This window comes from Triticum urartu, chromosome 5A (assembly GCF_056163025.1).
Source record: "Triticum urartu cultivar PI428250 chromosome 5A, HENAU_Tu73, whole genome shotgun sequence".
Taxonomy (NCBI): Eukaryota; Viridiplantae; Streptophyta; class Magnoliopsida; order Poales; family Poaceae; genus Triticum; species Triticum urartu.
The window spans coordinates 327,429,016-327,440,063 of NC_141877.1; the positions used below are offsets into that span (position 1 = coordinate 327,429,016).

Sequence of the window (11,048 nt, forward strand, 5' to 3'; positions counted from 1 at the left end):
AATTTCCTAAGGCACTCCTTTGTGAACATTACTTGAAGCTAAAGATGGCTGGCTACATGGACAGCACGAGATGAATGACTGGACCAAACATATTGGTTACCACTTCCCACTTGAGTATTATATATAAAGTACCGACGCTTAGATCCCCGTAGCTAACTTCATGTGGCTAGGCCTGGGTCTGAGCTGGAAAGAAACATGCGTATATGCTGCTTGGGCTACGGTAGGTAGACAACGAGTCTTCGTCAATATTTTATTGGTAACAGGTGAAAATAGTGTCATTGGATCTGTCATCATATAAGGCTGGTCACAATGGATAAGAACATAGTCTAGTAACTTACACACTTCCCTAGACTATGTTACTACCTACAAAGTGGGTAGGAACATCTATGTAGTGTCATGCAACAATGTATTTATTAAGTTATAGACTCATTGTTTCTTGAAGTGTGTGATGTTCCGGTAATTTAGCTAGTTACCACAAGCACCTCTCTCTTCATTAAATATGTGCCACATAAGCAAAGTTGTATTGGAGTGTGTGATGTTACTCCTAAGTTCCTCCCGTTTGTGACCAGCCTAATTTCATAGTATTATCATTTTACATTTTTCTACCAACACTTTACCATCAGAGTACAGTTTGTGGCCATGCACATTTCCAAAGCACCAACTGTTTACACAAGGAGATGTTAGCTATGATTAATTAGTCAGGCACACATCACCGGTATGTTAGGTGGCTTTTATTTCCCTGGACTTGATCATATTAGTAGTACCTTTCTGTTTCTGAGTATTTAACAAAAAACTACCATAATTCGTGAAACCGTGCCTACAAATTACAGTATCACTTTATAAATTTATATGAAAAACTATTATTTTCATTAATCTTTGACTAAAACCTACCATATATGAAAAATGCCTGATTCGACTCGTTTAAACTCGATTATGACAGAGTTGGCCCACACATCAGTGTCTATCTTCTTGCTCCTCCTGTATCTCTCTTAGGCATTTCAAGAAACACTTCGTCTTCGTGCCCCACGGCGAGCAATGGTGTCGTCCACGCGAGACGACGACTGCGAGCTCCTCGGCCGCCTTCTTCCCGGGCACACGAGGCGCCTCGCCATGCCGGTCCAGCGCATGGCCGTGGTCATGGTTCGTTGCCCCACAACGCCCGCGCGGTGGATCTCGTCGCCCATGGCGGCCGCCGCTCCTCGCGCCCTTGCTTCCACCGCTGCTTCTCGTGCCTTCCCGCCGCAATCAGCCACCGCGTGCCCATGCGCCGTCGCCGCATCTGCCGCCCCGCGTGGGCGCCGCCGCGTGCTCGTGCACCGCCACCATGGCTGCTTCTCGTGGCCGTACGTGGCAGTAGGACCGCCAGGGAACATCAGGATGGGGGCAGTAGTAGCTGCTCGTGGCTATACGTCGCCTCTATTGCCGTTCGTTGCCGTGTGTGGCCGCGGCTATGCGTCGGCGGCGAAGACCAACCGTCGCCAGCCGCTCCGGCCACACCAGCTCCGCCATGAACTGCAGAGGCGGCATGCGGGTCACCGGAGAAAGAGATCGAGGCGGCGGCGGCCTTCACCGGAGGCGGAGAAGATAAAGTACTCCGGCGGCTGTCATAATCGAGTTTAATTTCGTCCAAATCAGTCGCTAGCGTTTTTGTAAAGAATTAGTAAAAAAATGATAGTTTTCAGCACAAATTTATAAAGTGGTAGTTTGTAGGTACGGTTTCACGAATTATGGTAGTTTTTTGTTAAATACTCCGAACCTTTACATTGATCATGACAGCTAATTGTACTTCTGGAAAAAAAAATACTATTAGAGCATGGTTAATAATATAGCTGGCCGGTAGCTATAACAAATTGTCATGTCATCTATAGCCAGCTATGATCATTCTGTTTCCCTCCTTCTCTCTCTTTTTGTGGGTGGCACTATACATGAAATTTGATCCCCTCAAACAAAGAAAAAGAACCGCTTGAAATTTGACAAAACATGGAGGCGACACAAATTCAGGGAACACATACAGCACAAGTTGCAAAGAACCGGGAACTCAATATATTTTTTTTAGGTCTGGGAACTCTAAATATAATAAGTAAAAGTAAAACGTAATAACATCATTTTCTTGTGGCCACTGATGAAAACAGTACCTTTTGTGTATCATGTGTATCACTGGCATGATGTTGACCTTGAGCATGCCGCCAGCAGTAAAATCACAAGAGAAACGACAGACAATATCTCAGTTCTGCTTGCAGTAAACAGTTCCGTAATGAATGCCACACTACATTCGCTTTGCAAACACGAATTCTTCACGGAAGTTACACATTCAGACATTCTACTCCGGTATACAGAAACAGAGAGAAAGGGCAAAAAAGAAAAAAAAAAAGGACACCCCTTGCATCAGCAGTCACAATCTTTCTTTGTATACGACACAGTTTGTTGTTTGACGCCTCCTATATGGATCCAACACAAGTGCAGCTGTTTACTAGTATAACGAAGCCTGCTCAACTGGTTAGGTCAAAACTAATTTACAGTTCAATTGAACGATTTTACATGCCATCAGTAAACAGCCCACCACATTCTTCTCCTCTACTAGCCTTTACCCGGACTACCACCAAAGAAAGAAAAGATTGAACAAGAAGACACTTGCTATGGAGGGGCTCCGCGTCTCTCTCACTGGGGAGGCGGGAGGGTGAGAGCCGGCGGCGAAGAAGGGGGCGATTTGGAGAAGATCCTCGTGTAGAGCACCGTGTTCCAGACGTCGGGCACGCCGGGAAGGCACCAGTGGATGCAGTCGGCAAAGTTCTGAGGGTCGTTCTTCTGCTTCGGGGTGAGCAGGTAGCCCCGCCGGACGGAGTAGACGGACGTGTGGGCGTCCTTCCGGTAGTCCGACATCCTGGTGATGTCGATGAGCGTGACCGGCACTTTCTTCATGGACCTGGCCGTGCTCGCCACCATGTCGTACAACCGCATGTCGTGGTTCAGGTCCAGGGGCTCCGTGTAGTTGAGCACCGGGAGCGTCTCCTTGGCGCATTTGATCCCGTGGGGGTTTCCCCATTTATCTGGGCTGAGCATCACAAGAGAAATTTTTGTTAGTGAGAGATGCATAAGGAAATGTGTGTGCCATCATCATGCTGATCTATCTATCTATGATTCAAAACCTGATAATGGTTAGCACAAACGAAAAATAAAAATATTAACAAAAAAAACATGACACTGTTGGGTCTGGTGGTGGGCCGCGCTTAATCTCTTGGGGGACAGCAACCGACTCAATTCCAAGCCGAGTCGGTAACTGAAACCGTCTCCTTCCCAGGGTCGGACCGGATCTAATCGATTTACCTACCCACCTCTCCCTCCCGTCCCCCACGAAAACCCCCACCTGCCTCTAAACCCCAGCAATGGCTGCCGCCGCCGCTGCCAACTCCGATGACGAGGACAACTACGAGGAGTACGTCCCCGTCGCCAAGCGCAGGGCCATGGAGGCTGATCGCTTCCGCCACCAGCGCCTCCCCAAGCCCGCCGTCCCCTCCCTCCCACCGACCAACAACTCCGCCCCCGCCGCCAAGCCCAGCCTCCTCGTCACGTCCACACTGCGCAAGCGCACCGCCCCGGAGATCACCCCCACCGAGCGGTTGATACAGGAGGAGCAGAAGATTGCCGAGGAGGTCTCCTACCGCACAACCCTCAAGCCCGTGGGGGAGATCGCCAAGGACATCACCTACACCGAGCCGCTCCGCACCGGCTGGAAGCCGCCGCTGCGTCTCCGCCGCATGCCGCGCGAGAAGGCCGACGAGCTCCGCAGCAAGTGGCGCATCCTCGTCGAGGGCGAGGAGGTCCCGCCGCCCGCCCGTGACTTCTGCGACCTTCCGGTTCCCCGAGCCCATCTCCCGCATGCTCCGGGAGAAGGGCATCGTGCAGCCCACGCCCATCCAGGTGCAGGGGCTCCCCGTCGCGCTCTCCGGGCGCGACATGATCGGCATCGCCTTCACCGGCTCTGGGAAGACGCTGGTGTTCGTGCTGCCGCTCATCATGGTGGCGCTGCAGGAGGAGATGCTGATGCCAATTGTGCCTGGGGAGGGGCCCTTCGGGATGATCATCTGCCCATCACGGGAGCTGGCCAAGCAGACATATGATGTTATCGATATGTTCCTCGCTCCCCTCAAGCAGGCTGGGTTCCTGCTCTGCATTGGGGGTGTAGACATGAGGACGCAGCTCGACGTGGTGAGGAAGGGTGTGCATATTGTGGTCGCCACGCCTGGACGGCTCAAGGATCTTCTCGCCAAAAAGAAGATGAACCTTGACAATTGCAGGTATGTATCGGATATTCTGATCAATGTGGTGTTTTCATATCTTGACCATAGCCTTGTGTCAAGACGGATGGAGTAATATGAAAGCAACATCAGGATATGCTTCTAAAGAACCCTGTTTTCTAATAAGCTCATGAAAATACACTTACTGTCTTTTTCTGATCTTCACGAAAAACGCGGGATACATTAGTGTGGGTGGGCCAGTGAGTGTATTTCTAATGGGTAAAACTTAAGAGCGCGGTTGGCGTGTCTATAATTATCGAATGAATGGGATGTACACTTATATGTCAGGTAGGGGTGACTTTCAGAAGATACGGCTGATGGGGAGGGATGTAGGAGGAATATGAGACCATAGCCTGGGTAGAAAATAATTCAGATTAGATTAAGACTTTGTTTTTCCTCTTGGTTAATGCCAAAGTTTACAATAGGCATTGTTATATTGCAGGCCCTCCTATCGAACACCAGCAAGATCCGAGATCAGTCTAAATGAAAAATTGCTATCATAGACTGGGTACAAAGATTTTAAATGAGATAACGACAATTTCAGTGTCCTTCTTAGTTAATGCCAATGATTACAATAGGCATTGTTATATAGACAGCAATTTAGATGTAAACTTGCCTAAGTTATATATTAAACAACTAATCCCCATCACTGGTAAGTAATCAAACTCTGTAGGAAAATAGATAGATTGGCTTGGTAGAACCATTCTGATCCTAGATGTTGACCCACTGCTGCAGTACCAAGAGATATATCACATACCCCCCCCCCCCCCCCCCCAATTACCTAGGAGATAACCACTTCTTTTAAATGCAAGTAGAACCTGTCAGTGCCTTTAAAAAGCAGTGCATGCAGTTTTCAAATTTCTTAATAGCGCTTTCTTGATTTGCACAGGTATGTAACATTAGATGAAGCTGATAGGCTTGTTGATCTTGGGTTTGAGGATGACATTCGGGAGATTCTTAACCATTTCAAGGTAAAAGATAATTTCAAGGCACCAAGGCAAACCCTTCTTTTTTCTGCCACTATGCCGAAGAAGATTCAGAACTTTGCAATGAGCGCCCTTGTGAAGCCAGTTGTTGTCAATGTTGGAAGAGCTGGAGCAGCAAATCTTGATGTCATTCAAGAAGTTGAGTATGTCAAGGAAGATGCCAGAATTATATACCTCCTTGAGTGCCTTCAAAAGACTCCACCCCCAGCTCTTATATTTTGTGAAAACAAAGCTGATGTTGGCTACATCCATGAGTATCTTCTTCTAAAGGGTGTTGAAACAGTTGCAATCCATGGAGGAAAAGATCAGGAGGAAAGACAGAGTGCGATTGAGTTCTTCAAGAATGGAAAGAAGGATGTTTTGGTAGCTACTGATGTTGCCTCAAAGGGTCTTGATTTCCCTGATATCCAGCATGTGATTAACTATGATATGCCTGCCGAGATAGAGAACTATGTCCACAGGATTGGTCGAACTGGCCGATGTGGGAAAACTGGAATAGCAACTACATTCATCAACAAGAACCAGACAGAGACTACGCTTCTTGACCTGAAGCATCTGCTCAAGGAAGCGAAGCAAAGAATACCACCAGTGCTCGCTGAGCTAGTTGACCCACTGGAGGATGCTGAGGCTATCGCAAAGGCGAGTGGTGTAAAGGGATGTGCGTCATGTGGTGGCCTTGGGCACCGTATTGCTGACTGTCCTAAGCTGGAGCACCAGAGGTCCGCGGTGATGGCTGGTTCCAGAAGAGATTACTACGGTGGTGGAGGTTACCGAGGAGAGATATGATTGCCTCATGTTACTGTGTGTAATGCTGTTTCAAGAGCTAAAATGCTGCAACGTGAGTTCATCCATGCTTGACATACACCACACCTTACCTTACATGTGTAGACATCAATAAACAATGAGATGACAATCCAGATACAGTAGGGAACTCCTTTTTTCTTTTCTGGAGGGTATTCACAAGTCAAAACCTAGTAATGCATATTGCTTTGTTGTGGTGCACAAGGTGCCACCCACTTCCATCACACCCTGTACCACACACCCATGTGAAACAGTCCGCCTTTTGTTGTTGTACCAAATGATGCTTTTTAATCTTCTATTTGGTAGCCGGGCCCACAAAGAAATTTGTAGAGATCTTTAAAGGCATACTATGGGCGTTTCTTTCCCTTTATTAAATGGTTTCAGTTAGCATGTGAATCTCCAGAGGTACATCAAGACATTTCAAACTGAGCTTTCAAATCCATCTGGTTCATTACTAAGGTTTGGAAATTCTAGTAAATATTAAGTGCCGATACCAAGCGTATAACACCGTACGGAGGTTTCAAAGGTCCAGTGTGAAATTGACTTGCCAGTTGCCATGCTCACTATAAGAGCCAGAAATTAGGCCAGTTCTGTTCCTAGTGGGTCATGAGCAAACCTAACAGATGAGCTCCATTTGACCACATCTTGTGATGGACAATGACATTGTGACCTTCACACTAGAAAGAGGGTAGCTTGCTTCTCTAGAACGCGACTGGGACTTAACGAACATTTTTAATTATTAAGCTTAGGTTTGGTGTCCTATTGCACAGACAGTAGTCCAAAGCAATGAAGATTGTTGCATTGTCGTAAAATTGCTCTAGGACCTAAACAAGTTATCGGGGACCTTAATGAACCACCATTACTCATATGGCTGGAAAAAATCATCACAAATGCAACTTTTAATCACCTGATGTGAATAGGAGAAATTGTCATGAAGAAGACGGATGTCCGCGCCGGATCGACATTCTCATTCAGCCAGTCCGACCACGTTTTGAGCACCCGGCCATATGCCTCGATCCTCGGCACCTCGTCGTGCTCCGACCAAGACCTTGAATCTGGCCTCCTGCAGAAATTCAAACAGAAGAGCTACCTTTAGCATGCAGTTCAAGCAGATACAATAGTGTGGTTAAAATGTTTACAGAGATGGTCGGCGGACTGACTGACCGAACTTTGATGTCGGCGGTGTTCATCCACCAGATGTAGGTGTCGAAGATGAGGTAGTCCACACCCCTCCAATACTGGGCGTGTCCCTCGATCCTCTCGGGCCGTATGATCCGGTGCTCGATGCTGTGGATATTGGGGTCGTCAGAGTTGGACTCGACAAGGAATGGCGCCCAGTAGAACTCGAGCGTGGCGCGGTACTCCTTGGCGTGGAAGATGGTGTTTGATCCCCGTTTGACCACCTTCTTCCTCCCCTTGCTCAAGATGGACTGCACCATGCACACCAGCGAGTAAAACTGGTTCCTGTTGAGCGAGTCCCCCACGAACATGAGCCGCTTCCCCCTCATCCTCTCCATGAACCTCCTGGCGTCGAACCTGATCGAATCCATCCACGATTCACCAACCAAACCATCTAATTGATCAGCCATGAAATATCTCAAGGAGGTGTTTGTTGCAGATCTGACCAAGAGGGAAAATGAAACGAAGCGATCGAGAGTCGAGCATACGTGGGGAGGGAGCAATTGTTGGGCTGCCATTGCCAGTACTGCCACAAATCGTCGTTGCGGCCGTTGGCGAGGCAGGTGAGCTGCTTGGTGAGGAAGTTGCACTCTTTCTCCCGGTAGAGGGGGAGGGACTCGTTGTCGAAGACCCAGCGGCCGTGGGCGAGGTCGCAGGTGGGCGGGGGCAGCTCGATGGGGGGAAGGCCGGAGACGTTGTAGATGTCGGCGTCCGGGTAGAGGTAGTCGTCGATGGAGAGCTCGGCGATGGTGCGCGCGTCCTCGCCGTACATGATGAGCGCGAGGAGGGCGATGGCGCAGGCGAGCGTGGCGACCGGGGACCGGCGGGCCGCGGCGAAGAGGGGCCGGCTGGTGGAGGCGAGGGAGTCCAGCCCCAGGGGGTGGCGCGGGCGCGGCTTGGTGGCCGCCGGGGCGGAGGGCGGCGGCGGGGCGGTGGAGGGAGGCGACATGGCGGCGGCTTGTGGTGTGACCGCCGCCGCGGACGCGCGGGGGCGCTGTGGCTGGTTCGTTGGTGGGTGGGTGTCGGCAGCGAGGAAGAGGGGATCTGGGGGTGGTGATGGTGGAGTGAGAACGGGGAGGTGCCCTGCCCTGCGAAGCTCCGACGACTCCGGCAGGGAGGTGGTGGTGTCCTGATTTGTAGGGTGCTTGTCGGCGTCCGGCCGTGTGGCGTCGGTCAAGATCTATCCGCCGCCCCCCACCACCACACCACCTCTCTTCACGCTGACAGTAGAAAAACTGAAGAAGCGGCTTCCCTTAACTAGACTAGCGTGTTCTGACTTTGGAAGATTCCAATTCATACGCCAAATTACACAGCACAATTCACGTGCCGAGAACAAAACGGACGAAACCTCATTTTCCCATCCATTTTTCGTGTATTATCTCTCTCTAGAGCATTTGCAATCGGATCCCCACTTTGCCCTTATATGTCCGCATGGACGGTCCAAATAGAAGAAAAAAGAAAAAAGGCATCCGACTGGACTCCCCATATATGTGTCCGTCAATCCTCATATATCTAGCTCAAATGTGTGTCCGTCAATCCTCGTATATCTAGCGCATATATGGAGGCGGCCGGGTGTTCCGGGCATTCATCTTATAGGATTTGACTCATCCAGTATCACTTTATTTTTATTTTTCTCTATCTATCCCTACCAATCGCGAGGGAATGGTTGTATGCATGGGCAAATGAGGCTTGAATCGGACACGTCGGGACATGTGTGCAGACGTATAGAGGGTTAAATTTTCACAGTCCAGTTATAGATGCTCTTATTCCTTCAAGATGCATGTATTTGTTTTACCAAGTCATCCAAAAACGCCCTTTGTAAATGTTCAAACTCTGTAGGAAACCATTACATCATTCAACCATTGTTATTTTCTTTCCTATGCTTTCTAGTTCATGCAATTCAAAAGACACTGAGAAATGGCACGCATAGCCATGTCATAATAGGGACAAACCTCCAAAACATACTAGCGTACTGAACTTAATGTCTGCACCGCTAAGTAGAATAGAACCAGGTTTGACAATCAGGTCAGTTTGCCATATTGTATTTATGTTCAAATAGCAACAACTTGGTCTTGTCCTTCTCTTTCAAAGTAACATCTACAATTGAATATTGTGTCATGAGAATAATTAGTTCTACTCGAGAGTCTAGGGTGGCATCTAACATAGTGAATTATGAAAGTTAAGCCAATTCAACAAAAGGTCAATCAACAAGCCATGGCCAACAAGTTAAAGATGAGACAAGTTTAAAAACATAGTCAGAGGAAGGCCAAATATGAAATAAATCCATTGGAGAGTAGAGCCCAAATGAAGGAGTCCACACCTACTTTGAATTTAACTTAACGGAGCGGCGGATCCAATAAAAAGGGACTACATTCCAATCCTACTTACCAGAATAAATAGTTGTATGGCATTCGAACCCCACCTTCATGGTTGTATTCTAATTAGCTGGAAATGTATGACCTAAGCTTCTCAACAGGCATTCACTCAACAGAGCACTATAGTGAAGTGTTGAGAGGGTTTGGTCCACCATGAGGTATGACCCCCCCCCCTCCTCAAAATCTATGATGAACTCATGAGCCAAATCTGACCAATATGGCCCCACCCCTACCTACTGTCACCAAAAAAAGGCAAATTATGCTTTCATTACTAAGTAGTGGTCCAAACATGGCCCACAAAAGATTACACACATTGGGAATATAGCAGGGCATACAAAAATGAGAAATAGAAAGGAGATATCACCCTGGGGCATGACCTGGTAAGTTGTCCTCAAGAAAAACATCATGCGAAGAATAACGTCTTCTGGGGATGCTATGCCACACACGAGGTAGCACACGCTCGCCAAATGTCGCTTCAGTGCCGCCAAGGAGGAGTCGCCATGGCCGAGCTCGCACACCGGCTGCCACTAGCAAGTGAAGAGGAACATTAGGGAAAGGACCTCCAGTTGATCTCACAACATCGGATCTAGAGGTTGAGACTAAAGAAGTGACAGATGATGTTGGTGCACATGCTTCGGCATTAAAAGAACGCCCTTGGCCGGGCTGACAACTCCAATCATTGGTTGAGCAATGCCTCTACCAAAATCTGATGGTTGTTGAACCCCCAGACACCTAGCGGACCTCCGGACTGGAGGTTAAAAAGGAAGAGCAAGAGCCAACCAAGCTCAACATTATTTGAGGAAGGCTTTCCTTTGATGCATAAAATTGGTGAGAAATACCACCAAAGGAGAAAAGAGACCCCGCATAAGAGGGGGATGACAACATGCATCACCTCAGAACCTACCCGTTTCGAACAACGGGGAGAAGAGGATAAAGCACCCAAAAATGAAACTCAACATAGAGGAAAGGATTATGGATATGATCCCTAGAGGACAGGAGGAGAAATCGGGCTTTTATTGGACTCAAAATGAAAGAATAAGCAGAACAGGAGGCCGGACAGGTCCATGACCACGTCTTCCATGGAAAGATGAGGAGAGGGAAGGGAGATCCGATCTGACAGAAACCAAGGAGGGATTATTTATGTGGGCACCCCTGGCCATGGCAGAGACAATATCGACGCTAAGGAGAACCACGATGAGGACAACGCCAAAGATGACCACTAATAGAGCTCGTCGGCTCCCCCAGTATGATGAGGGACACCCAATACTAGCCATGAAGGATGTGGTAGCTACCTATGACTATCAGGGGGCAAAGGGGTGAGTCCCTTGCCTATCTTGTTGATAGTGGACGCCAGATGTGAGATAGGACGTGTTGACAATGGAGAAATCTGGAGGCTAGGGGAGGTAGTTCAG

The 11,048-nt window shown here is 48.5% G+C and overlaps 1 protein-coding gene and 1 pseudogene across 2 annotated transcripts; one reads left to right on the forward strand and one right to left on the reverse strand.

Moving 5' to 3' along the window:
* Window positions 1-2,385: 2,385 nt before the first annotated feature.
* On the reverse strand, window positions 2,386-8,505 carry LOC125508801 (xylan O-acetyltransferase 4). The gene is made up of 4 exons (XM_048673597.2): window positions 7,750-8,505; window positions 7,247-7,618; window positions 6,990-7,145; window positions 2,386-3,052 (listed from the first exon to the last, which is right to left on the reverse strand). Exons 1-4 carry the CDS (start codon window positions 8,208-8,210, stop codon window positions 2,659-2,661), a joined length of 1,383 nt encoding a protein of 460 aa, XP_048529554.1. The 5' UTR covers window positions 8,211-8,505; the 3' UTR covers window positions 2,386-2,658.
* Window positions 3,059-6,067, forward strand: LOC125508803 (DEAD-box ATP-dependent RNA helicase 35A-like; annotated as a pseudogene). Its single transcript, XR_015604614.1, has 2 exons — window positions 3,059-4,295; window positions 5,185-6,067. The product of XR_015604614.1 is annotated as a DEAD-box ATP-dependent RNA helicase 35A-like (transcript).
* Window positions 8,506-11,048: the final 2,543 nt, after the last annotated feature.